Source organism: Brienomyrus brachyistius, chromosome 14, assembly GCF_023856365.1.
Source record: "Brienomyrus brachyistius isolate T26 chromosome 14, BBRACH_0.4, whole genome shotgun sequence".
Lineage (NCBI taxonomy): Eukaryota > Metazoa > Chordata > Actinopteri > Osteoglossiformes > Mormyridae > Brienomyrus > Brienomyrus brachyistius.
This window is the reverse complement of record NC_064546.1, coordinates 14,116,756-14,144,713: the sequence shown is the minus strand read 5'-3', so window position 1 is coordinate 14,144,713 and position 27,958 is coordinate 14,116,756. Positions and strand designations below refer to the sequence as shown.

General features: G+C 40.1%; 2 protein-coding genes and 1 long non-coding RNA gene across 3 annotated transcripts in view; 2 read left to right on the top strand and 1 right to left on the bottom strand.

Moving 5' to 3' along the window:
* The window catches only part of trip11 (thyroid hormone receptor interactor 11), a 24,866-nt gene extending 8,769 nt beyond the window's left edge, over positions 1 to 16,097 (top strand). The window contains exons 6-21 of the mRNA XM_048974258.1: positions 530 to 695; positions 1,142 to 1,462; positions 1,635 to 1,675; positions 1,769 to 1,861; positions 2,177 to 2,383; positions 2,489 to 5,527; positions 5,759 to 5,899; positions 6,212 to 6,405; positions 6,617 to 6,780; positions 7,522 to 7,625; positions 7,929 to 8,028; positions 9,247 to 9,328; positions 9,505 to 9,619; positions 12,942 to 13,064; positions 14,366 to 14,507; positions 14,829 to 16,097. Coding sequence (XP_048830215.1) covers positions 530 to 695; positions 1,142 to 1,462; positions 1,635 to 1,675; positions 1,769 to 1,861; positions 2,177 to 2,383; positions 2,489 to 5,527; positions 5,759 to 5,899; positions 6,212 to 6,405; positions 6,617 to 6,780; positions 7,522 to 7,625; positions 7,929 to 8,028; positions 9,247 to 9,328; positions 9,505 to 9,619; positions 12,942 to 13,064; positions 14,366 to 14,507; positions 14,829 to 15,046 — 5,250 coding nt within the window. The 3' untranslated portion in view covers positions 15,047 to 16,097. The remainder of the gene's footprint in view (positions 1 to 529; positions 696 to 1,141; positions 1,463 to 1,634; positions 1,676 to 1,768; positions 1,862 to 2,176; positions 2,384 to 2,488; positions 5,528 to 5,758; positions 5,900 to 6,211; positions 6,406 to 6,616; positions 6,781 to 7,521; positions 7,626 to 7,928; positions 8,029 to 9,246; positions 9,329 to 9,504; positions 9,620 to 12,941; positions 13,065 to 14,365; positions 14,508 to 14,828) is intronic.
* On the bottom strand, positions 12,224 to 19,114 carry LOC125707262 (uncharacterized). The gene is made up of 4 exons (XR_007382251.1): positions 18,902 to 19,114; positions 14,942 to 15,031; positions 14,348 to 14,498; positions 12,224 to 12,944 (listed from the first exon to the last, which is right to left on the bottom strand). It is a non-coding gene; the product is annotated as an uncharacterized LOC125707262 (long non-coding RNA).
* On the top strand, positions 18,332 to 27,958 carry fbln5 (fibulin 5). The gene is made up of 11 exons (XM_048974260.1): positions 18,332 to 18,821; positions 19,088 to 19,142; positions 19,474 to 19,522; positions 19,600 to 19,887; positions 24,422 to 24,544; positions 25,016 to 25,132; positions 25,368 to 25,484; positions 25,896 to 26,018; positions 26,455 to 26,581; positions 26,669 to 26,864; positions 27,167 to 27,958. Exons 1-11 carry the CDS (start codon positions 18,778 to 18,780, stop codon positions 27,326 to 27,328), a joined length of 1,401 nt encoding a protein of 466 aa, XP_048830217.1. The 5' UTR covers positions 18,332 to 18,777; the 3' UTR covers positions 27,329 to 27,958.

Below are 27,958 nucleotides of genomic sequence, written 5' to 3'. Positions count from 1 at the left end.
AGTGTTAAGCCTCAATGACAGGTTGAATATTGTCAGGAAATATTTGAGATTGCATCACCTGGGCATTCGTCATGCAAAGATGAATACAAAAATAGACAAATCCAGATACTCAAATTCTACTTAAGTACAGTAATGCAGTATTTGTACTTCTTTACTTCCCACCTCTGCTTATAACCTAATATCAGAAAAGCCTTACAAATAAACATCACCTGAGGGAGTCGAGTAAGAACCCAGTCTGAAAGATCAAAAAGCAAGCATACAGGCCTTGATCTTGATACTGTTACCTTGAAGGAGCCAATGGAGGGAGATAAGTAGAGCTGTAACCAGTGTGCATTTATGCTGTTTCAATACTGCATTTTGAATCATCTGCAGGAATTTAATAATATCAACAGCTCTGCCAGTGTACAGCTGCAGCAGTCAAGTTGTGAGATGACAAGGAGTTGAGCCGTGTATTATGATGGATATGGTCTGATCTGTCTGAAGTGGTAAAATTATTTTTGTACATTCCTTTCTGCTTTTTCTTGAGCAGGAGTTACGGGAGACTATGGGACATGAAATGGATGAACACCAGCATGAATTAGCTGCAATGCAAGATGCCCACCGTCAGAAGATGGCCGAGATCACCCGCCGTCACCGGGAAGAGCTGGCTGAGTATGAAGATCGGATTCAGGAACTTGAGGAGCAAATCCAAAGTGGTCAGTATCTTCTTATGCAAAAGGAAATGTTTTACATATTATAGTTTTGATTTCAAGGCTTGTTTGTTGTGAAATATGTTACATGTTCATCATTATGCTTAAATGTTGACTAATTTTGTGATTTATTTCATGAAAGTGTTCCAGATAATGACTTCTTTAGAATTTCCCGTTTTTTCCCATAGGGCTGGGCAGTTAATTGAATTTTAATTTCGATTACGATTTTGGCGTCCAGTGATATTCCAATCAAAATTCAACAAGATAAAATGATTATTGTGATGCATTTCAACTCGTGCTCATTCTCCTGGTTTTTCGTGTTATAACTCCAATGCTCCCCTTTCCAGCTCCTTTTTTTATTTGTTTCTTAGTTGAATCATATATGGAGAGTTCAAGGAAAAACGGATGAAAAATAATCGAGCAGCCCTGTTTTCCCATTCATATCATTATAGGTGCCCCAGGCGCATCACAAGAGTCATCCAAAGTTGCAGAACTGCAGACCAAGATTGGTGTCTTGCAGGAGAACGCAGCACATCAGAGCAAGAAGTTACAGGAGCTGACTGACAGTTTGGTAGAAGCGAGAGGAATGCAGACCTTACTACGGCGAGAGAAGGACGAGGCTCAGGCAGAGAATGGCCAACTGATGCAAAACTATGCCCGTCTACAGAGCTCAGTAGAGGAGCTCCAAACACGAGTGCAAGAACAAGAGGGAAAGACCCTGCACAAAGCACAGCTGGATAATGAGATTCAGATGTTGAAAAAGGCTCTTGCAGGTAACATGAAAGTTGTCGTAATTGATTAGTTTTTTTTAAGGAAAGGCAGAGTTAATATACTTGTATTTCTATCTAAATTTGAATGATCTTAAACGTCTTGAAATTCTTTAACTCGTAATATTAAGGCACCATGGTTGTAGTTGACATAATTGTTCTAACAAACCATCTCTAGGAGCAGAAAAGGAGATCTCAAGGTTAAAGTGTCTTAATGAGGTGTGTTGATTCTTTGCATTAATAATTTAATCAATTAGTCTAAGCTATCATTGAAAATTATTTATTAATAAAGCTGCTTTTTTTACTACACAGAATGAACCCGAAGTGGAACATGCTGATATCTTAGAGCTCAACACAATAATTGAAACGTTGACGAGAGAAAAAGCTGAGGTTGAAAAAGAAAGGGTTAGTTTTTCTCATATTGTTTTTGTGTTCGTGAAAGCTCATATATTAATATATAACGTGTGCAGTTGAAAGCAAAACAATACTATTGGAAATATTTTATAATCAAAATGACTAGTAACCAGATGCATTGGTGGAAGGAATCCCAATGATTTTAGGGAAAAAATGTACACAAAATTCTTTTGGGGGAAATATAAGTTCTATGTATTACCTGTTAAGCACAATCTGACCTCCCATAATGACACAAAGAGTATATATGCACTGTGAATATTACTGAATAATTCATTGAACCTACTATTAATTCTTTACAATCTTTAGACGGATCTGTTGCAGAAATTGAAGAATATGGAAGAAATTACAGAGAAAGGCAGAGACCAAACCCCTGACATTTCTCCGGGTATGGTAGCTGAGTTGAGGTCACAACTAGAGGAAAGAGAACGAGCTCTTAAGGCAGCCCTGTTGGACCGTGACACAATCAGTGCTGAGGTAGAGGAATTGGATCGTCAGAATCAAGAGGCTACACAGGTCTGTTTATCTTATTTGATACATTATATTGTGTACATTTATAATTTTATGCACCATCATTGCATTGGTTTTGTTCCTTATTGCCCCATTTTCTTCCTTCCCTAGCATTTGATCTCCCTAAAAAGTCAGCTGTCAGAACTACGTAAGGAAGCAGATGCTTCAGTAAGTCGTCTGCAGTTGGAACTGGAAACCATGCGAGAGCGGGAGCAGATGTTGCAGACGGAGCTAAATAATCAGAAGGAGAAACTTAGCCAGAGTGCCTTTGCCCTTAATGACATGCACATGAGAAGACAGCAACTGGAAGGGACAGTGAAGGAGCTACAGGAAAAACTGGGGCAGGCACAGCAACGCAGTGTCGATACACACAGTGAACTCTCTGTGCTGAAGAAACAGATCCAAGTGAGGGAGCAAGAACTGTCCACTGTCAAACTGGAGCTGGCCCAGGCTGGGAATACAACCAGTGAGGTTGAGGGTCAGAAAGAGGAGCTAGATGCCGCACAAAAGGAAGTGGATGACCTTAAGAGAGAACTGCAAGAAGTGAGGAGATCGCATGAGGTGGCGCTGTCTAAGGACTATGAGATTAGAATGGAGAATCAGAAGCTTAAGGCAGAGGTTAAGGAAGTTGCCGTGAGGTTAGATGACTTGAGCAAGGAGATCCAGGATGGGAAAACAACATTGAACAGGGTTGTTCTGGAAAAGGACACTTGCATAAATGCACTGAAGCTTGAGAAGGATGAATTGGAGGGTGAACTGAGTCAAGTAGAGAAAAAAATAATGGAACAGGCCCATCATTATCAGCGGACCATTCAGGAGTTGACAAGCGCCCAGTCGATGGATGCCTCTGCCCTGCAGACAGAACACGAGCGTGCAGTCAAGCTAAACCGTGAGAAAGATTTTGAGATTGCAGAGCTGAAGAGAAAGATGGAGCAGATGGCAGCTGACCATCGAGAGACCAACGAAATGTTGTCCACGACTATATCAGGACAGAAACAACTAACAGAATTGTTGAAAGAAAAGGATATATTTGTGGAGACACTAAAGGCAAAGGTTACTCAAGTCCAGATGGAGCTGGACCAGAACCTCCAAACAGCTAAAGGAGGAGATGCTCTGAGACGTATGCTAGAAGAAAAGGAAAAACATTTGGGGGTGATGAAGGAGGAGAACAGTCACCTAAAGGAAGAGATAGACCGACTACGAGACCAGCAGAGCAGGCCGCATGCCTTGGCGGAACCCAAGACTCTTGACATAATCACTGAACTAGAGACAGAGATTACTCAGCTGAAGGTGACAAGGGATGGTTTGGAAGTGGAATTGTCAAACCTGAGGAAGACAGGGGAAGAGCAACGAGTAAGCCTTCTGCATTCCCAACAGTCTCTTCAAGCACAACAGAATGAATTGGAACAGGCACGGTTGCGCCACGAGCAGAGTATGCTCAATTATGAGAAACTGATTCAAGCCAAAGATGAAGAAATTAGCAGAATGCAGGAGGTTGTTGACCATATAAGTGCACAAAGGGTAAATGTGGAGACTTCATCCCCACAAGATCTACCACCAGCCATGGTAATTCTGCAAGAAGATAAGACCCAGTCTCTAAATAGTGAGAATGGCAATGAGAAACAAGACCTGTCCAAGGTTGAAATTGAGAAGTTGGTAAGGGGCATTAAAGAGAAGGAAACGGAGATCAGTCTTCTAAATGAGAAGAATTTGTCTTTAGCCAAGCAGCTAGACCAGTTGGTAGTCTCTCAGGATGAGGTTGGCAAACTCTCTCAGATGGTATTGCAGAAAGATTTGGAGATCCAAGCCCTGCATGCAAGGGTGTCAGCAGGTGGCTATAGCCAGGACATGCTGTTACTTCAGCAGCAGCTACAAGCATATGCTGTGGAGCGTGAGCAGGTATTAGCTGTGCTTAATGAGAAGACCCGTGAGAACAGTCAACTGCGTTCTGAATATCACCGCCTTATGGACATTGTGGCGGGCAAAGAGGCTATGCTACTTAAACTTCAACAGGAGAATCAGCGTTTATCCATTGCAGGTGACCCAACAGGGAGCCAGGAGATGTTTCGTGAGACCATTCAGAATCTTTCTCGCATAATCCGGGAGAAAGACATCGAAATTGATGCTCTGACCCAGAAATGCCAGACTCTGGTGACTGTTTTGCAGACATCAGGTGGAGATTCTAATGGTGGTGCTGGGGGAGGAGTAAGTAGCAATCAGTTTGAGGAACTTCTGCAGGAGAGAGACACTCTAAAGCAGCAAGTGAAGAAGATGGAAGAGTGGAAGCAGCAGGTGATTACAACTGTGAAGAACATGCAGCACGAGTCGGCACAACTGCAAGAGGAGCTCATAAAACTGCAGGGTCAGATTTCTGCCGATAGTGACTGTAGTTCTAAGCTGTCCGTTGACTATGCTCGACTGATCCAAAGCTATGAAATGAAGGAGAGAAAGCTAGGTAACCTGAGCCAGGAACTTGCACAGGTTCAGCAAACCATTAGCCAGCTAAGCAGCACAAAGGATGTCTTGCTTGGGAAACTGGACTCTGTAGTTCCCGAGTCTGTGTCTTTAGTAGATGAACCTGTAATGTCAGTTGAAGTAGTACCTCCCATCCACTTGAGTGCAGAACATGAGAGGCAGCTAAACCATCTGAAGCAGGACTTGGAGCATCTGCAAAGACTGCTTGCAGAAAAGGATGCAACAATACGAACCCTGCAGGAAAATAATCAGAGTTTGTCTTTGGCTTCATCATATGAGCAGAAGGTGCAAGTCAGTGAGATGCACCAGGTTCGTGATAAGCTGGAGTCCCTGCAGAAATCACTGAAGGAAAAGGACCTAATGATCAAAGCTAAGGGAGACCAGCTGAGTCAAGTGAGTGAGACCCTCAGGAACCGCGAGAATGACAATGAGGTGCTGAAACAGGCAGTGACAAATTTGAAGGAACGTACACTTATTCTGGAGTTGGACATGCGCAAGCTAAAAGAAGAGAACGAACAGGTAGCAGCACGTTCACGTGAGAAGGAGACAGAGTTTCGTGCTCTGCAGGAGACCAACATGCAGGTCTCCCTGCTGCTGAAGGAAAAAGAGTTTGAATCGAGTACAATGAGAGAGAAGGCTGCAGCTATGGAGAAGATGCTAAAGGAAGGAGAACAGGTTGGTTTGGGGAATTGTATGCACTATATTTCTATGTGTTTATGCAATTTATCTGTATCATGGGGGTCTGTATTTACCAGATCTGTATTTACTTTTGTTAGTATTAAATTTCACCTGTTGGAGAGTTTGTAATTTGAGGCCCTTTTTGACTGGCCAGCTGTAGTGTTAATTGCTTTTTCTTGATTAACACGTTTTGTGTCGCCACCTTACGGATTTTCACGTGCATTTCAGGGCAAGTCAGGAGAGCTGAATCAGTTGCTCAACGAAGTGAAATCAATGCAGGAGAAGGCTGTAGCCTTCCAGCAGGAGAGAGACCGGGTAATTCTGGCACTCAAACAGAAGCAAATGGAAACATCTGCCCTACAAAATGAGGTAAGAGACACCTAAGGATTAGTTCATTCATTTGATTTTTGCATTTTACATTTATTCCCTTTTCTTTTCCTGACACACACAGAACCCTTTAATGTCCTTTTTTTCCGTATGATGTCATTTTAATTCACCTCCTTGGAACTCTTATTTAATCCTTGTATATAGGACATAATCAAGCCGCAGACACGGTATAATAATCTAGGTCTCTGGAATCCTGTGGTGAAATGAGATGCTTTGCGCTCCCTCTCTGGTAATGCTATGTGACAGTACATAACAAATTACAGCACTAGCACAGGAATTGCCTATTTTTACCAGCTGCAACACATGCGAGACAAGGAGCAGCGTCTGAAGTTGGAACTCGAGCGACTGCGGAGCCACCTGTTGGAGATTGAGGACTCTTACACACGAGAGGCCGTGGCTGCCGAGGACCGGGAGTCAGAGCTGCGCAGGAGAGTGGCACAGCTGGACGAGCGACTGATGACCTCCTCTAATGCTGTTGAGTGTGCCAGGTGAAGGACGCCTTTTCAGCTGATAGTTTGGTCAGTGCTTCTGAGACTCGGTGACGGCAAGATCTATGCTAATTCTTGTTCGTTGCAGGTCTTTAAAAAATATATGTATATATTCCAACTGACCTGCTAGCTTCAAAACAAAGTAATGCGTCAAAACGCAAATCACCACAAGTTTGCTGCCCAATTTGACGCTGGTTCATACCCTTGGCAGCCAGCAAGCTAGTCTGCAAGTGGAGTCCCTTCAGGAGCAGCTGACTGAAGCTATGAGGCAAAGGGATGAGGCTCGGGCTCAGCTGCACATATCCCAAGAGCAGCTCAACCAGTATGCAGTGTCACTCTCCAACCTGCAGATGGTGCTAGAGCAGTTCCAGCAAGGCAAGTTGCCGTCATCCACCCATGCATTCTCCATAACTCTTTCTCCGGTGTGATCTTTTTGTGATCTCGGAGCCTGTTGCATCCAACATAGAGAATGAGGCAGGGGGCACCGTGAGTAGGATTCCAGTCCATCACAATGCATTCATTCGAACAGCGTCGTGTGCCATAGGCGATTTTAAAGACAATTTACCTTACCGTTGTTAGCTGGCTGGGTTGGAAATTGGAACAAACAGAATAGCGTGTGGAGAACATGCAGGAACATAGATTTTTCAACCACAACTGTACTGCCCAACATTATTTACATATTATTGCAAATTTCTATGTCCTAATGTCTCTGTGACGGCCAAAAGGTTAGCGAAGCGCACTTGTAACCAAAAGTTTGCTGGTTCGAATCCCCAACCAGCAAAGTACCACAAGGTGCCTTGAGCAAGGTACCGCCCCCAAGCACTGCTCCCCGGGCGTTGAATTAGCTGCCCCCTGCATTGTCACAATATCACCTAATGCTAAATGCAGAGGACATCTTTTGTTGTTGTTCTGTGGTGTGTCAACAATGGCAACTAATCACTTTCACTTTACTTAAATTATTTAATGCAAAATCAAAACTTAAAAAATTATATATATCTATACAGTATGTGATATCTAATTGTGACATTTCCATTGAACGAGAGCTTGTAACCTGTCCTTTACATATGGGGAAGAAAACCCATTTACACTTCGCATTTACTCCCTGTCTAACTGTAGAGGAGAAAGCATTGTATTCATCTGAGCTGGAGAAGCACCAGAAGGAGAAGGCTGAGCTGAGGAGGAAAGTGGAGATGTTAGAGGACCAAGCTTCAGCACTGCAGGTTTTCATTTAACTATACAAATAGCTATAAAATCTACATTATGTAAAAATAAAGTTTTAAAGATCAGTTTAAAAAATCAAGATCTAAAGGAATCTAAAGGAGTTTCTGGGGAAATTAATTTTCGAAGTGCGAGAGAGTAAAAACCATTAATTATAAATTACTTCTAAGATATAAATATTTCACGACCTGTTTTTAAAGTGTAGCGGTTTCCATAATTTCTGATTTGTTGTAATGCTGAATTTATTTCTGAGTGTAAATGCCCCGCTTATCAAGATTCATATGTCTCACATCTTTCCCTTCAAGGTGAACCTGGATGAGGCCACTTCAGCTCTGGACTCGGCTACACGGCTGACTGATCAGCTGGATCACAAAGAGGAGCAGATTGAGGAACTCAGAAAGCAAGGTTAGGCAAGAGCTCCATGTGAGCGCAAAGCTTCTTCTGAAACGTGTTGCAAATCATTTGTATCAATGAGAAAATGTCCTGTTATTTTTAGATGTTCTGTTTGTGTATCTGAAATGTTTGTGTAAGTCAGGATTTGAGGCATTTTGGCCAGATACATACTGTCACACAAAATTCCTTCTGTTTCTAGCAAAATTTATTATATGGAAAGTAGTTAGACGAGCCAGTTTTCTTTGGCGCCAGCAAGTGATTTGGGCCTTTCAAAGGTTCTAAATGGAAACCTTATTAACAATATGTAAAGCATTTATTTTGGAGCAACTGACAATGCGGATCTGTGAAAATATGCTTTTAACGTCATTAATTTTGTAGAAATGTATTTTCCCTTTGCTTTTAGATGTGGCCCTTCTTCTGCTTTCATAGTAGCATTGTTTCTTAGACCGTTTGCATTGGGCACTCTTCTTAATAATAAATGGCAGCCAATCTGCAGAGTGCATATTTATATGCATGATGTATATAAATAGCATAGCACTGCACATGTCAAGAAATGTAGGTAGTTTGGCTTTTTATATTTGAGTGTATTCTGTTTTTCCTCAGTTTTTTTCCGTTGTTGATGTTAATATATAATGGTTTTGTCGTTCTTTTCCCCAGTGACTGTATTTGACTTTTTATTTATAAATTTTATTTATTTTTTTTGCTTCTCACTGCGAAAATCTATTTAAACCCCATTTGTGCTGGCCCTCCATGGGCCAAATGTTTGGTTCTACCATATCAGAAGTATGACCACAAACCGCTAGTTTAAAAAGATTAGATAGTGTCTGATCTAAGCTTACTTAAAGCTTATCTTGTAGTGGAGCTAGATAAAATAAAATGTGCTCTGTTCCCATAAACCTTTTTCGGGTGCATGGTCCTTGGTTTTCACAATATTCCCAGACATCTATTGCTCTTTCTTTACATGGTTAAAAATTCCCAGACTTGCCCCTTTTTAAAAAGCACACAATTCCAGATCATGTTGGAATTTTTGTTTGAATAAGTTTTGGTTAAATGGGACCTTGCAGAGAGACTGTTTAGGTCTGCACCATCATATCAGTGAAAGCAGTTGTCTTTGGCATACCAGCCCAGTAGACATGTCAGCCTTCTTTAGAAACCGTATTAATTGTTTAAGTGTGGACCCTGTTGCATGTATTTATGGATCATGAGAAACTCTTACTCTTACATATTCAGTGGCGGTGAGGCAGGAAATGCTGGAAGAATCCCAGAACAAACTGATGAACCTATTGAACAGCACTGAAGGCAAAGTGGACAAGTAAGGTCAACTCTTTATGTGGGGGGGCTATTAAGACAAATATGCAGCTTTCACACTACAACTAAAGCAGTATTAAAGCAAACCAGTTTATGTTGCTTTGTGTTCGGAAATCAGCCCGTGCTGATTATACACATAATTATACATTTAATTAAGTCTGTTTACCCTTGTGTTCTTAGGCTTCTTATGCGGAATCTGTTTGTGGGGTACTTCCATACCCCCAGGAATAAGCGGTCAGAGGTATTAAGGCTCATGGGCAATGTGCTGGAACTGGATCGGGACGATGTTGATCAGGTATGTTGCTGTTCCGTTAACAGAACTTTTATTTTCTTGTTGTACCTTTCCTGTCTTCTGCAAGACACTTGCTTGCTTTTTTGTCCTCTGCCTGTGTGGTTTGCTCATATACTTGAAAGAGTTGAATTTCTAAAACTTATTGGATATGAAGCAATTATAATGATTTAAAACTGGACATAATGATTGTTTTTAATGTATTATTGTACAGTCACGCACCGGATAAGTGTTTCGGTCGACAACGGACCGCATATTTGATTGTGGTCCCATAAGGTTACACTATGATGAAGCTGAAGAATTCCCATTGCCTAGGGACATCATAGTGCGATGCACTGCTCGTTCGTGCGTGTGTGTGTGTGTGTGTGTGTGTGTGTGCGTGTGCGTGTGTGCGTGCGGTGAGGCTGGTGTAAACACACCTACTGCACTACAAGTCCTGTAAAAGTATAGCACCTTCAGTTATGTGGAGTATATAATACTCGATAATAAGCAACTAGGTTTCTGGTTTATGTATTTGCTGTACTGTAGCCATAACTATATAGTCTAGGTGTGTAGTAGACTATAACTTCTAGGTTTGTGTAAGTACTCTGTGATGTTTTCACAACAATTGAAATTGCCTTGGAACCTTTCCTATATCATAACCCATGTCAATAAGCAACACGCGACTATATATTATGCAGTTATGTAATGCATTAAAAATGGTTTTCCTGTTTAGTCTTTCAGAATGACATACTGCAGCGTGTATGACAAAAGTAACAGAGCCTCAGTAGTGAATTCACTAGTGTTTAACTGAAGAGAAAATGTTACCTTCGCAGTATTTATTTAAGGAGTACATTAAGTATTTTGGTTTTCTTGGAATTCTAAAACACCATTGCTTAATGGATTTACTTTGGATGATGTAATTTATTTTAGACCAGCCTGCTAATTTTCACTGTTTTCTCACTCCTGTGTGCAGAGGCTTAAAAGCAGTATAGTAATCTTCGGCAGAACGGAAAATGTACATATCTGTTTGAGTCGTAATGTTTTTTTTACGACCCCAAATACATTATACTGCAGTCTTGCAGTTGATTCAAATAATACTTGTTACTTATATTATCTAAGTCACTAATACAGTCGGCTCGCCATATCTGCAGGTTCCACATGCAGATCGAAAATATTTTGTGAAAAAAAAAAAATCCTGGAAGTTCCAAAAAGCAAAACTAGAATCGGCTGCGTGCTGAGCAGTACGCTGAACGCATGCCAGTGGAGTGATGTGTAGGCATACCTTGCTGTAGCCTGCATCTGTACTGAACGTCTGCAGTGTTCAGGGAATAATGACAAGAAAAAATAAATAATTTAGTATAACAGATATTTACATAGCGTTCGCACGACATTAGGTATTATAAGTAGTTTAGCGATAATTGTACGCATATAGGAGGATGGGTGTAGGTCATGCAAGTGCTTCGCCATTTTATATGAGATTTAAGCATCTGTTGATTTTGGTATTTGGGAGTGGGTGGGGGTGGGGGGGGGGGGGGGGGGTATCGGGGGATTCTGGAACCAATCCGCCATGGATACAGAGAGGCAACTGCATGATGATGAACTCATCAATAGATAGAAACTGAAGTAGGGCAGGAAGGATTTTTCAGTTTGTCTTTTGCATTTGTAGCGTCTTTCTCAGTGACGCTTTCAAAATGGCTATTCCACATTAGTCAGTCAGATGCCCTAATGTGATCTCCCAGTACTCTAACCACATGGTGGCCTACACTTTATTTTTAGAGTAATCGTTGTGGCTGCTGGTGTTGAATTCAAAGACCGAGCAGTTTCCCAAAACACTGAGTGATACGAGTAGAAATGTAACGTAACATATAACAAAGTAATTATGACCAAGCTGATAAAACATGCAGCGTTGTAGATTATGCTCCCTAACCTGCCAAAAACATACGTAGTCAGTGGCATATGCAGACAATTTTTTTTTAATGGAGCGGGCAGACTACAAACATTCAGAATCCAGCTCCCCTCAAAGTATTTCCTTATCCAGTACTCTTGGCAGGTTCCAAAGGAACCCTGTCCAACTATTCTGAATTGCCCAACAGCTGTCCGGAGTTTTTGGTGGCATCCATATATAGTTAGTGTAAAATTAAAAGCAGGTTTTAGAATGGGGGCAAATGCGATTACAAGTCCTCCAAAGACTGATTTTTCTTCGGGAGATTGTACTTTACACTCTGTACTTACCCTCCACTGCTAGTCAAATTTTCCACTCAAGACGTCTGTGTTTAAAGCCATGCGATGTTTCATGTTTCTTAAATTGTATATGTGATGGTTGCTTCACTGTAATAACCTTTAGAAAATAATACAGTTGGAAGCTCAGATCTCTCTAGACTGTGTAATGTATGCTGTGTGTAATCATGATTTAACTTGCATTTGTTTTACATTTAATGTTGCAGAATGGAGACAATTTTTCCTCTAGAGAATGAAGCCTTCCTACTGTATTGTCAGGCCTGCTGCTATGTCAGGGCTGAGAAACTTCTTTAAGGAATACATTTACATTTTATAACGTAACAGATTTTTAATTAAGAGATTTGAATATTAATTATACATTTATACTACAAACCTGCAATATTAACCTGCTACTGTCTTAAGTGAATAAAATGACAAGGAGATCATAATGCATAACACATTCTTATTTAGCTACAAAAAACTTGTGTGGAATTAAAATATCACACGGGTGACATTACACAGCTGACACAGGCTTATGTGCATAAAATAGCTTAAATGATTTTTAAAAAAATTGCCGGTGTAATTCAAAGTGTTTCCGGACTTGGCTTTTCAGGTTTAACAGTACAGGAGTTACTGTATTGCCGCAATCTTCTGCTGATTCGCACATTATTTCACTAGTTTCCATGTTGACTAGTTTCCGCCATTCTGGCTCTCTGATTTAATAGCTGCTTTTGTGATCAGTTCCTCCAAAACTCAATGGAAACTGAATTTAAACAACCTTACTTGCACATATGTTGCACAAAAACACTTCTGATCTGAAAGGTTTATAAAGGAAGTATTATGTCACTTAGTGTCCTTTCTGCACAAGTTGACCCAATAGTGTGATGTTATTTACTTAAATCACTACTTCCTGAACTACCACAGTTTTTCTGCTCTTTCTCCACACCATATACGGTCTTCTTGTATTTCATGATAGGAATTTTATTAAGTCAAAGGTAACCAGATGTTTTGTCTTATAAACACCACTTTTACAGTGTTCATTCTTCAGAAGACAGCAGAGGTCCCTTAAGTACTCTTCTCTCTTCTCTGCCACTTCCTGCTCACGTCTTTTGTCCTCTTTCTTTTGCAGCTACTACAAGAGGAGGGAAGACAAGGAGTGACACGCTGGGTCTCTGGCTGGTTGGGTGGCAGATCAGCACAGAGTGTTCCTAACACCCCTCAAAGACCTGGCCACACACAAGTTGTCAACACTGTGAGTGTATTCTCAGTGGAACATTTATGGATTATGTCATTTCAGTAAGCAATGGAATGTGGATAAATACTGGGGTTAATTGTAACGACCACTCACAATATTTAATGTTTAAGATTGTTTCAATGAAAGATTGTGAATTAAAACTGATCTGTTTTATGCATTAATTCTTGTGGCTCCTGCGAGAGGACAAAAAACATTCTAGCAAACAAGATGAAACTGACTTTAATTTCACACTAGCATTATTTCTAAATCACAGCCTGCTGTCACCCTTTGGGTGAGGTCTGCAACATAAGAATTATGACTGTCGTAATATTAGGGCTGCAGGATATTACTTAATAATCACCAGGGCTTTAGATGACGGGCGTGAAAATTTGTCAAGATGCCGGCTTTTCTGTATTATATGGACGTTTACTTGCGCCCACCATTTGATAAGCAGATTAGTAGTATGCCTAAAATATTAATGTGGCCTATCGTGTTGCCCAAAAGTTAGTAATCTATAAATTTCGACGTATCTTTGTTTAATAAACGTGTCAGACTTTAGACTACAGAAAATACTGCCACTCCAGTCTTTCTTTTCAAACCTTGTTTATCCACAATTTCTCCTCTTTTAAAAATGTTGTGGCTGCTGAGCTGTCCTTTTCTTCACCGCCTCTTCAGTGCTTATCACTTGCATGATATACCAAAACAGTACTAAGTAGTGTCCCCGTTAAGTGATTTTAATAAAGATAAGGATACATCAAAATTTACACCTAAAATTAAGTTATCAAAAAATGAATACCTCCCCAAAATAGAAAGTCACCATAAGCTTTATGACAACTACATGTTTTTACTGTTAGATGAATTGTTAGTTAATATGGTGCTTTTTCATGTCCGCTGTGTAACGAGGGTTGCAAGGCACAGGGTCATTGTTCAAAACAGCTATGCAGTGCTCGCCATTTGATCCGACTTTTGGTGAAATCTGGGATTCTGTAACTAGAACAGTAGAACTCTTTACAGTGGCCAAAAATGCTAATTATTTCTCGGAATAGAAATTTTGCAGAAGACACTAATACAAACAGTATATTGTTTTCAAAACAGAATATCAAGATTCATTCAATATTCGTAGCTCCAGAGTTTCCCATTTTGACTTTACTAAAAACCAGAGCCGAACGAAGTCATAATACAGCCTTGTCTGCGGTAGCTGTTCATATGCTGTCCAGAACGTTTAAGTAAAATATACACCATAAACCCTGAAAATGTGAGCATTTCCTGTGATTATTTCTTACTTGCTTTAATTTAATTACCTTTTTTTGTCATTGTAGTCTTTCTCTGAGATGTTTCTGAAGTTCCTGGAAGTGGAATCCAGCCCTGCGCTCCCAGCTCCCAAATTGCCAGTCTATGACATCACACCACTGAATGTGTCCCCTACTGTTAGCAATGCCAGTACAGCACTTTCTGCAAATAGTAAGCATCTACATTGTAATTTCATGCATCGATTTTAACATTTCAAACACATCATAGCATACTGCTGTTAACATTAAACTATTAACATTAAACAAGTGTAGCTTTTTTTTATATGAAGAATCATGTATACATTTTGTGAGGCCTTATTGCCCTCAGAAAACAACTGCATTAGCAGAATACTATCCTTTATGTTGCATTAGCACTGTTACATTTATGTGGTAGTATTACTGCATATATTAAAACTGTGGCATTTAATTTGATCTTATGATCAAATGATAAAAGTATCAATTATTATCTAACCCATTGCCTTTAATTGCTTAGGTGGTTCTGGATCCAGCAAACGTGCAGGAGAGGGAAATTCGTTCCTTGCCCCCCGCTCAGCAGCTGTGCCACTGCTGAAGCCGGGTGCTCCTGCCTTAGGGGGAGGGGGTCACCTGCTAATGAAGCCCATCTCAGATGCCCTGCCCACATTCACGCCTGTCCCAGTATCGGCTGAAGCCAGTGCCGGGTCTGTCCTCAAGGACCTGCTTAAACAGTGAATGAACCCAGTTGTGACTTAATGCACTTTTTTCCAGAAGAGCTGAACACTAAACTCTGGCCAGATACGGCTGTGAAGGTCCTTGGAGCAAAGACCATCAAGTATCCAACTGGAAATCATGATGACCAACTGTAAAATATCATGAGATTCATGCCATTGTACAAGACGTATTGTAATGAGACTTAGCCCAACATTCTTGGTCTTCTTGCAGGAAAGAGGTGGGATTTTCTAGTTTCAAGTATTCGAGTGTCATCTAATGGTAGATCTCACTAAAAAGCACTTTGCACTTGTAGGTACTTGCATCTGCTTAACATATAAAAATGTAAGAATAGAATATAGTTTTCTACATTTTAGCAGGGTGCATACAGCTTCCCCCTTGGGTATATATGTGATCCTTTGGAGTCTGTCCGATCCAAAAGTCTGTCTCTAAGGTTTATGTCTAACTCAAGGTATTGCAGGGTATTTTTCTGCAACCACACAGCCATGCAAAATTGAAATGACAGAACTGAAATGCATCTACAATGGAAGTGTGAAACAATCTGAATTAAGTCTTCAGAATCATCAAGAGTTGTAACAGTATACTTTTGAATTCCCCCCCCCGCCCCAAAAGACATTTGCAAAGCGTAATTTGAGGAAACTTTGTTTCGCAGTCGAGAAAGGATTGGACTTGTTAAAGAGAAAATACTGACAGTGTACTTGTATGCTACTAATATGTACATTTTGGATGGTTTTATTGAAACGATATTAGCTAAAAGTACGAAGTGAATCTGATACTGTAAATGCAAGAAAGCCCAAATTATTTTCTCCCCCTTCAAAATTTTGAAAATTGTATGTGCAGTGGTGTTAAAAATATTGTTTTATATGCTTATGACACTTGTAATTTTGTTAATGGAATGCTTATTCTTGATTACTGAGTAACTTATAACTGGACTGAGAATTCGGTTGTATAATGAAGCAAACAATCGCCCCATTTGGGAAAATGCGTGACCCATATAATTTCTATGTCTTTTGACATGTGAATAAAATATTTGATTGCTTTTGCATACATGTAATATTTTTTTTCCTGTGTTTTTGTAGCATTTCAATTTCAGTTGCAGTCTGGGGATGCATTTCTGTTTTGTCCATGTGACCTCGTTTTAAACAGTGCATTACTGTTTACCCCAAGCAGGGACGGATTATGGGTTGTGTGGGCCCCTGGGCAAAACGTTTGCGAGGCCCCCCCCCCCCACCACCACAATTCAAGGGCCCTTGGCAGCTAAACTCCCTTCCTATAGGGTCAGGGGCCCTTGTAGGCAGAGGATCAAAGAATGTAAGCCCTCTAAAATAGACAAACGAAAATACATTGTTGATAAGCGTTTGTTTTGCAAATTGTTTTGGGCTAGGGGCCCCACGGGCCCCCTGCACCCCAAGGGCCCCTAGGCAGCGGCCCCGCTGGCCCGGTCCGTAATCCATCCCTGACCCCAAGTCATTTACAATTAGGTCTTATTTCATATTTATTGTTTTTTGCGAAAACATTTCACATTTTTCTCATCCCTGGATTGCTTTGCGTACGTGTATTTTGCCATGTGTGGCAGAATGAAGTCTGTAAAAACCAATTCTGTTTTGCACAAAATATGAGTTGCACAAAATAAGAGCTCTATCAGGATTGACTGATTTACGGATTCCTTCGTATTTCAAGAATTGATTATGAATATATATGAATGTGTTATTTCTATTTAAAATAACGTACACTGGAAAAAAATATCTGACATTTACCACTAAACTGTTTGCTTGGTTGCAGTTACAGTATTTCGCCGTCAGTACATTTATACTCGATTATTCGGAAGTCGCATTCATTTTTGGCAAGTTAAAGGGGATGGAAATTAAAGGAAATCAGGAAGGATCATGCTTTACGTTTAGTCTTCAAATTGTAAGAACTGCAGAGGCCTACGCTCGTCTGATGGCTATATATAGTTTCTCCCCGTGGTAACGACGCTCCATCACTATTGTTCATCGGTAATGCCGACATGGAAATTTAATATATGATAGTAACTTTCGCTATACATACACTTCAGGACTAAATAGAACTGCGGAAGCTTGGTGAATCAGTATACCGCATATCTCTGCATACGGTTAACGTTAGAAAGGGATTTTTTTTTTTACGAAAGATAGAGCAAATTGCATAGAAATGTTTTTCGTAAAACAGAATTAGCTGCCCTGCCACTCCAATTATCGACAAACAGCGTGCGGGTTAAAATTTTTCTGATGTCTCATGTAAATATTATTTTATAGCATGGATATATTACACAGTAATTTAAAATAAATGTTTTAACAAACTTGTGGAAACGTTGCTAGACGGTTAGATGCAATGTAATATTAACGATGCGGTGATGCTACTTGTATATGGTAAAAAGATAGCTTCGTCTTCTCGTCTTTCACATCTATGTTATTACAGAATTACGTTGACCAGAAAGTAAGCAGTATAAATTATAGTTATTCTCCTCTAGATTTTTTTTTCCAGTGTTGCCTCTTGGTTGTATTTTTAGATTTGGTTTCCAAAGTTTGTAAACTAAGCTGGTTGTAGGGTTACCAGGTTGATAGCAGGGCAGTTTACTTTACTACGTAGTATTCCTTCTTAAAATACTTCCGTGCCTTTTAAACTTGGTTTTATTTGACTTTGAAGTTTTACGTTTTTGAAATGTATCATTCTAAAAATATATATTCCCTTTAACATATATTGCCAAAAGCAATATATCTCTGTCAACTGACAGATGTATTTTTTCTTTTTAACATTTTGATGACTTGTACACTTATATTTAACAATATACAACATTTTTAATTAGAAAAGTATGTCACTGCAGTGGTGTGAAACGCCACGTTCCTGAAATGCATACTATTTTTCATAAGAATATGGTGGTGTGGTCGTTCAATGAACGGGCTACTTTTGTTGACTGTTTCAAATCCAGCACCTGCTCTCACTCTGCGCCTCCTGGGACTGATAAAATAGGAAAGAGGTCTCCAACTATATATATGAAAGCCATTCTCTCGAAATGTACTATTTTCATAATTTATTGGGCTGAATGGCTTTAAGATGATACCCCTATTAAACGTAAACGCAGTCCCGCGTTTATTGTAAATATTACGTAGGCCTATGCCTAAATGGAAGCTGCATTATAACGAAATGACATCTTTAACTTTAATAATAGGCCTACGTATCGTTTATATAAGTTTCACAATTACGAGTCAAATACTAGTATTTTGTTACCGTTCCTTTAAATCCATAATAGAACTGGCAACTCTGAAGATTACAGTATTGTATGTCAGCATTATTTCTCCAGATTCTCGTTTATTTTGTAAATGGTCGTGGCAACTCGGAGGATTTTCTTTTAAGGGGGCCGTCTCTCTAGGATTTAAACCAGCTGTTGTCAAGTGCTCCGGGGCCCCATCCATTTGCATTGCTAAATAGTCCGTACAGCAGAGAAATGTCGAGAAAAAACCGTTCATTTTGAAAAGGCATTCTTTGCAAAACTGCTCAAACCTATACTGCTTGGGATCGACGAGGCACCAGCTAACCAAAACCAGGTGCTGCTTTTCGCAAGAAGGCGCATAGACTGGAGACTGAGGGAGGCAGATTGCGCAGGGCTCTATTTGGGCTGCGTACAGTAGAAGGAAGCCTGCGAGTTTCCAACTGAAAGGAATTTACGGGTCGGCTGCGGGTCTCTTTCAAAGGAGATCACCCAGGAGCCGTAAAACATGCTGTTTGAAGCCTGCGACGTGCGGTCCCCTATGTTTGCGAGGTGGGTTTTCTGCTAACTTTTATGCTGAAAACGGAACAATAAATATAATGAAATAAAGCATGCATTTTTTTGTATTTTACCTGAGGATGTTTCTGTTGATCGTTTAAGAACTGAAGTGCAGATACACTACACAAATGTTATTTAGACTGGACGTTTTAATTCTTTTGTTTTTAGCCATGGAATTCTGTATTGATTTGCAAAGTTAAATTGCGCAATACTCTGAAAGTTGATGATATTTCCGTATATCTGTGTAATTTATTTTGCAGAATGTTGGCAGTTCTAACCTTGACTTTATTAAGTATGCGCTCCGGAAATACGCAGGTAAGCCGAGCGCTTCGCAGTATTTAGAGGGAGTTTGTCGCTCTGTTATCCAGATGTGTGGCTGGAGTTAATACAGTCCCCTGACACTGAGAAATTTTAAACCCTCGATCTTGAAGCAGCAGTTCTCTAGCTGGACGAATTCTCATAGTTCTTAACTTTTAGTAAAAAGTCTTAAGATGAACTTAAGTAGCTTTCAATACGCAACAAGTTTTTGTAGCATTTATTTATTTAGGCCCATGTCTAGACATTTATTCTGGTTATTATTTAATTTTTATTTAACGGGTATAAGTCTGCAATGTTTTAGACAGCATGTCTGCATTAATCTTTCCAGACTTGTACGGAGGGGTTTATCTACGACCGTCGTATCAGGCAATGTATAGGTAAGTCACTACGATATTTATCAATTTGTATGGAGTTGTTCGGGGGTTCTTGTCATTTCTTCTGTACGCTCTTTTAGACGTGGATGAATGCCGGACGCCACTGAACCCCTGTCGCGGAGAAATGCGCTGCATTAATCAGAATGGAGGTTACCTGTGTTTGCCCCGCGGGATGTTTAATCAGCCGTACGCCAGGACTCCCCTTTCTGACTTGTCGTACCCCGAATCACCTGCACAATCACCTGAAGGCTACTCCGACACCTACCCTCAAGCGCCAGTACCTGCTGCCCCTCCCAGTTACCCCATCGTAGGCCGATCTGCCCCTTGTATCTTGGGATATACACTTGGGGAGGACGGCACGTGCGTTGGTGAGTTACTCCATTATTCTAATTATTATAATAATTAACGTCAAACAAAAAAACCTCATTATAAACTCATGTTGAGAAGACATTTTATTTGTATTAAAGTAAATAAGACTTTCTAGTAACCCATTTTAATAGAAACAGCTTATCAGGTGTAGATACGATTTTACATCGTTTGTTTTTACTCTCTTATGTCTTTCAATCAAGTAGTTTAAGGCTGTCAAGCCGTTTAAAAAAAAAAAAAATTTAAATGCCCTTTAAGTTAAACATAACTTCCATTTTGTGGAGACCTGTGAAAGTGACTCAGAATAGACTAGATGAAAATATGAATTAACACTTGAATAAAGTAATTTACATTTACATAGTTCTATTGGTGTTCTAATGGTGGCACTAAGCAAAAGCACAGGATTGAAATTGCATCATGCTACGGGCCATGGCTTTGGTTGTAGCCTATTATTTAGGGCTATTAGTCCATATTTTCAGTATTCCATATGTCCTGCAATATCAGAGTTAACAAATGGAAGGTCGGCGTTGTAGTTTGTTTCCACACATCCACAGGGCCAATGTATTTTAGATCACAGCATAAAATTTATAAATGAAGGGGGTGAGAAATGCTTGACTGTAGGCCTCATTTTAGCTACTTGCTCATAGCATTCATTGCGTCCTTAGACGAAGGAAATTTAATAGACCTACCATACTGAAATGGATTCTGACGCCTAATGCCGCTGTTCTTAAAAAGAACTTGTAGTCTACCAGCAGTTGATGCCGTTGTAATTTTGTATGAAGTACTTTGCTCCCATCCCTCAATTTACAAAAGAAATTCATTCTCTAGCATCCATTTCAAAGGTGTATTGGAAAAAAAATGCCACTTACTGTATTCCCGAAAAGCAGACATTCACATAGAACCTTTACGCGAATAGGCCTAAGAGTTAAGAATATTATTTGGTCCTTCACCTAAGCCTTTTATCCAGTGCAGGGCCTCAGAAAGGACAGACTGCGATGCAGAGATAGCAGTCAATGGCAGGGCACACACTCATGCACGCATGTCTCACCGTTTCACCCAACCACATGTGCTTGGACTGTGTTTTGGAGTATACAGAAATGGCACTATTTCCTACATTATAGCAGCAGCAGTTAAATAGGCTGTAGGTATTGAAACAACCAGGAGAGCAGCTGAATAGTAATAATAATGACACTTCATTGATCCCTGTAGGGAAATTCTCTCTTTGCCTGTGCCATCTTGCTCTCCAGGATGCCCATGTAGGTGAGAGCCAGCTTGGCAGCGAAGGGCAGCCACCTGCAGTGGTGCCCGTGGTGGTGGGGGGATAAGGGTCTCGCTCAAGGGCCCACAGAGGTGACTATTCTACTCAGACCAGGGGGCGAAGGACCCACTGCCCTGCTTGTTTCCCAGCTCTCTCTGCCCCACACAATGCTGATGACCTGGATCAGGTGTGTTCAGTCAATCAGAAGCTGAAAGACAGCTGGGACTTCTGTGTGGGGCTGGGATAGCTGGAAAACAAGCAGGGCAGTGGGGCCCGAGGACCGACTTTGAGAACCACTGTTCCAGTCACAGGCATAGAGGCTTAGCCTGCTGGGTTTTCTGTCCATCTTCTAATCACTGATCCTGCTCAGGGTTACAAGAGCTTATTGTAGGAATCACAGGGCACAGGGCTGTAATATGTCACTGCAGAGCACATGCAGAAACACCTTGGGAAACTGCATATCTGGGGTCTGTGGCCAGACATTAAAGTATCCAGAGGAAAGCTATATGACACAGGGAGAACGTGCGAACCCCACACACAAAATGCAGAGCAGAGATTCAGACCTCTAACCCTGTGACTGACCCCCCCCCCCCCCTTTTTTGTTAAAGGTTGTGGGGCACGTGGATATAAAATGTTGATATATCAAGCGAAGAGGGGGGTGCTTTTGTACTGCTGCACATCACAAAGTGTAGTTTGTACATGTGGTGGGGGGGTGGTTCCCTACAACACGCCTCTCAGTTGGTTTCGCCTCACAACCCAGGCTTTTCCTTGGGAGTTCAATCACAAGCTAAATTTTAAACCAAATTTTAAAAAAAATTGCTGTAATAGTAAACATGAATAAAGCAATGACAGTAGCACAATGTGTTAAATTACTGTTTTAAAAAAAGACTGACATTAGAAAATGATAATCAATTTGTTTTAACCACATGCTCCGCGACGCAATGGAAATAGTCCCATGACCCACCAGTTGAGAAACGGTGCCCCATAAAACACTGGGGGTCCGTGTCCTCCTTAAGTACCTTACCTTCAGTAATTATATATTACCTCATTATGTATTAGAACATACTTGGCTGACAAGTCAACAGGTGGATATTTTTTTGGACAGAAACAAGTTAAAGAATGGATTTCAAATTTCGTCGTATCTACAATGAGAATAAAGATATATTCTATTCCATACATGACTTTTTTAAGTGACTTACTTCTGAACAGATGTGGAAATTCGCATACAGTTTGATCATTCCAACAAAGCATGGAGAATGCAAAAGAATCCACTGTCTAGAAGATCTTACGGTGAGCTAATAATTAATTGATCGGAATGCCATGGTTTGCAGAGTGATCAACTGTAAAAACCCAGTTTTTAGGATCCAAAAGCCTTTAAAAATAATCATACCACATCTTCACGTATGAGTTGTTGTAACAATCAACTTAAAATTCACTCGTAATAATATAATGGTGCATATGTTCTTAATAAAATGCTATCATTAGCAGCAAGATGGCCCAGTAACTTAGCGTAGCTTTACCTCTCTATGTTTAATTGTATTTTTACGGTAAATGTTCTTATTACGTTTGCATGGGCTTGCTTTACCTACTCCTGTTGTCTCTTGCATTTGATTGGGTGAATTGGTGGCCCTAAATTGTCCTTACTGGGTGAGTGTGTGCCCTGGGACGCACTGGCAGCCCACGCAGGATGTCCCCTGTACTTTTTGGGATAGGTTTCAGGTTCATTACGACATAACAGACAGGCAATTATAGAAGATTAATGGATTTACAAACTAATGCATTTTTTCTTCTATTTTCTGATGCTTGACACTTCTTTCTTTGGACCGGTGTCTCAAATTTTGGTATAATATAATAAATCCTCATTTGATATTGAGCTCAGATGTTGGCATTAAGTTGGGAATGGAAATAATCATGTAGCAGAGAACAGCATTTACTGTAGATACAGTATTCCAAACCATGACATAATCCACTTATGAGAATGCATTACTTGGTGTGCAGATTATGGAGAAAGATTGATTTCATATGCTGTCATACATAGCGTTAATCACAGTCTTTTTGCAATTTTCTCAGTGTACTTGTTCAGCTTCTCAGCATAATTCGAGTTTTATTGTCATGTGTATGTAGTACAATGAAATTCTTATTCTCCAGACTAGTGCCAGTACTTAGAAGACAAAAAGAAGAACTGAATTAATTTACCTCGCTTAAACAGTTCTACATTTCCCGCATTATCATTTACAAACTAACCAAATGCCTGGAAAATCAAAGTATTCTATGCAAATGAGGTTAATAAAATGGGTAATAATGCACATTGAAACTCACAGTAAAAACAGAAAGACATGAAATTTAAGTTTAGAAATATCAACAATGTAGCCATGATTTTTTAGTGTGTAAGTTCATTTAATGAAAGAATATATATTACAATTCTCTATGTTATACAACATTCCCCTGTATAATAAAGCTAAGCTATTTGTATTTGTCTGCTGCATTAATGTCCCCTGAGACTGACACTGATACAAACCTAATTTGCTGGCTTAGCTTGCATCTGCCTCTTCTGAAAGAACGATTCAGTCGTTGAGTCACTGCGACATTAATGTAAGTTCTCAGCGACCGTCATTCTAGTATCAGTACATTTGCGTCCTTATAACAGTCTCCTCTGAGTGTTAGTAAGTGCCTATATATGGAAATACACTAAATGGCTCCCAGAACAGAATCCATAGAATTTGACTCTGGGTCACAGTACACATGAAGCACAGATGTTCTCCTTCCAGTGGTGGAAGGGTTTAACTGAAAACAGGTGTTGTGCAATGTTGCTGTTGGAAAAGGGCCCAACTGAGGCTTAGTCTCCAGACAAGTGGGCCAACCATTCAGACTGAGAGATTGGTCTCGATCACACATTATCACGTATTAGAACCGCTTGTTTAAATGTGGCAATTACGTTAATTTTACTTTCCGTATCTTTTTCTTGGGTGACTTCATTGTTAGGGAACCTTGATTATGCCTGGAATTTCATCGTTGAAATCCACAAATGGAAATAATGACTCTGTAGCAATGTGTGGGCTACACCCCTTACAAATTGCTGGTGTTCAATCATTGTAAGAAATGTTTGCTGTAGAACATATTGCTGTGAACCAATACTGAAATGTGTTTAATGTTATGTTTCTGTAACCTTTGAGAGAGCATTAAAGAATGAATTCCACACATTTAATAACCCTGCCAGGTTACCTAACGCAAATTGTGTTTTCCTTTCACTCTTAATGCATAATCTCTCTCTTTTTTAGACATTGATGAATGTGAAGTGAATTCCCACCAGTGCAACCCAACACAGGTGTGCATCAACACTGCCGGAGGATATACATGCTCCTGTACTGAGGGGTACTGGCTTATCGGTGGACAGTGTCAGGGTAAGGGCAGTGGGTGAAAAGGTAGAGTCAGCAATCAGAGTTGGGTAATTCAGGTCCAGAGAGTAAAAATCCAGACCGGGATTTTGTTTCAACCAACCAGTTGAGTCCTCTGTGACTGTGACTCTTTATGCTCAACTGGTTGGTTAAAACAAAATCTTGGTCTGGATGTTTACTCTCTGGACATGAATTACCCAACTCTGTCAGCAATGAGTAATAAAAAAAAATCCATTGTGATTCAGCTGTAGTATTATATTTTATGTGCAATACATTTTTGTTATTTACTTTCAAATTGCGGAAATAAATTCACATATGGGACGTAATAATAAATATGTTTTTTGTCTATGTGCCATATTTGTTATGTATGTCATCTTGTTTTAAAATGTATTAAACGTCATTAAAATGGTTTCTTTTTCATAGCTCCCCTACCCTTTTCTCTCCTTACCCCCATTTAATTCTGCGTTTTACTGTCAGATATTGACGAGTGTCGCTATGGATACTGCCAGCAGTTGTGCGCTAACATGCCAGGATCGTATTCCTGTTCATGCAACATTGGCTTCGTCCTTAACCCAGACGGCAGGACCTGCCAAGGTAGGCATCCCGCACAGATTTGTGTAACGATGCAACAATGCATATTGTGTAAGAACAAGCTGATGTCATCGGATTATTCCGTTCTTATGATTAAAAAAAATAAAAAATCTCAGCCGGGCTGTAATGCCAAAATAGTTTAAGAATGACTTCATCAGACTCCTGTGTTTGCTTACTGTAATGATGATGTAACTGGGATGTAACTGGGATGTAACTGGGATGTAACTGCCCCTAACAGATGTGGACGAGTGCGAGGAAGCACCCTGTGCTCACGGATGTTTCAACACCTATGGCTCTTTCATGTGCAACTGTGGGGAGGGTTTTGAGCTGGCATCTGATGGGACGACTTGTAATGGTGAGGCGGGAACAGGCCGAGCACATAAAGTCAGGATGACTGCAAAAAAGACTTTCAGTTCAGCGTAGAAGGCTGTTGTTGAGATGAATTATCTGTTTGATTTGTATCTGATAAAAAGAAAATGTGTTGAACTGCTTGAACTGCAGGTTCATGGCACTGTTGCACTCCGACAGGCCTATCGATGCATAAGACTAAATTTTATATATTTTCTGACATTTATTGGGAACTTTCATGTAAAACCTCATTGCAGCATCTTTTTACGTAGAAAAAAAAACTATAAACTGGAATAATACAATATGTTTTTAGGAGAACGTCGAGTGGAGTTTATTTGTAATTCCTATGTACTGTATAACGAAATGAATGTTTATTTTATAGTTCATTGTCTTTTTTTGTTTGTCTTTTTATGGGTAGATATGGATGAGTGTGGATTTGCTGAGTTTTTGTGTCAACACTCTTGTGTGAACAATCCTGGGTCGTACTCTTGCGTCTGTCCTCCTGGGTATTTGGTATATGATGATGGACGAAGTTGTGAAGGTATGTGGCTGGATGAATGTATTGGAACTATTATGCATATACGTCGAGGGAAATAGTGTAACATTAAGATTCTATCTATCTATCTATCTATCTATCTATCTATCTATCTATCTATCTATCTATCTATCTATCTATCTATCTATCTATTCTTTCTTTCAGGAATTATTTACCCAAGGATTGATTGTAATGTACAAATATCTTAATAATAAAAACTACCGCAGAAAACCTAAACTAGTCTATGTCTAAACTATAGTGCCAGATATCAATTATGCTAAGAAAAATGTGCCTGTTTCTATCATTTTTTGTGTTCTTCTGTACATCCTAATTTGTTGTTGTATTGTATCATTTTTGATGGTGTCTGTGATGATGATGATGATAATGATGTTGGATGGTGATGTTTAAACTGACTTTAACTGTTATGTGTTTGATTTTGAAGATATCAATGAATGTGAAACTGGTAACAACACCTGTACAACAGAACAAGTGTGTTTCAATTTCCAGGGGAGCTATAAATGCCTGGACCCTTTACAATGTGATGCACCTTACATTGAATTTGGTGACAAGTGAGTAAGAGTATTTTTGCCATCACATGGCTTGTTATGGGCTCAGTTCCTGGTCTGATGGGACCCACTTTTCCCGTCTCTTCACAGTCAATGCATGTGTTTGGCTGAGAACCTTGCATGCCAAGACAACCCCTTCACCGTCCTGTACCGGCACATGGATCTATCCCCTGGCCGTAGCGTGCCTGCAGATGTCTTTCAGATGCAGGCCACCACACGCTACCCGGGCGCCTTCTACATCTTCCAAATCAAGTCGGGCAATGAAGGCCGAGAGTTCCATATGAGGGTAAGTACACCGAACGACCACCAGGTGGCGAAATAAGTCAATAATTAAAAATCTTTAACAGTCATTGTTTATGGGTCTTTTGAAGAATGTGGCATCAATAGTACTGACAATCGCTGAAAATAAAATTGTATAAAACCACATGATTCAATTCATCGAGATTAACCGGTGAAAGAGGCATTTCTTCAAATTGGTTGATGCAAATATTTCTAGTAGAAAATGTTAGGATATCGCGCTCTGCTTACGGCCGATGCGTCTTAGATTGTATGTCTTCCTGTATGTTCATTTTTATTTTTGTCTTGCAGCAAACCAGCGATGCCAGTGCTACGTTGGTGCTGTCACGCCCTGTAAAAGGCCCAAAGGAGATTATTCTGGACCTGGAAATGGTTACTATCAACAACGTCATCAACTTTCGGGGCAGCTCAGTAATCCGACTGACAATATTCGTTGCTGAGCATACATATTGAGGCCCTGGGTCTGAGGTCTCGCCCTCTTACACTTGACCACACTCCTCCGTTCCCCGTCCCCTCCAGCAGGCAGCTTGGTTTGTCTTTTTTGGCTACTCTGTTCCAGGAGATTGGTGACGGTCCTGGTCTTGCTCATATTAGCTTCGTTCTCCTCTCACTCTTCTGCAGGGACACTGTCTGGAAGCTGCCCGACGATGTTTGTAATGCATCCCACACGGTAGAATATTTATATTGTAATGAATGGTGCTTTGTCATCGTTCTTAATGAGTATTATTTGTCATTCATTCGGATATTGTTTCCTGGGTCTTTTCAGAGATCTGTTACCTATATCGACATACCAAAAACATATTTCTTTGAGTCGATTGTTTTTTTTTTTAAAGATCTTTTGTTGGGTTCTTGTTTTGTGTGTCATTCATGATTCTTAGGGCATGAACCATAATACTTCACTTTGGAGCTGTGAAAGTACTCTGTTGTTTCTTGACACAGTGTGTTTTTTGTGATAGATTCTTAAATAACTTTCAGTATATGACACAATGTTTTCAGAAAGAATGTAAACTGTGGGATACACATGAAGAGTGTACCATTACTGGTTAAGCTGTCAAAAATGATATTAAACTTGCACACCATGGA

Bases quoted from the DNA above. Each gene is read 5' to 3' on its own strand.
- fbln5 (XM_048974260.1), top strand. From the start codon at position 18,778: ATGCTGTTTGAAGCCTGCGACGTGCGGTCCCCTATGTTTGCGAG. The intron at 19,143-19,473 runs GTAAGCCGAGCG...TAATCTTTCCAG, and splicing joins TGCGCTCCGGAAATACGCAG to ACTTGTACGGAGGGGTTTAT. The intron at 25,133-25,367 runs GTAGGCATCCCG...TGCCCCTAACAG, and splicing joins AGACGGCAGGACCTGCCAAG to ATGTGGACGAGTGCGAGGAA.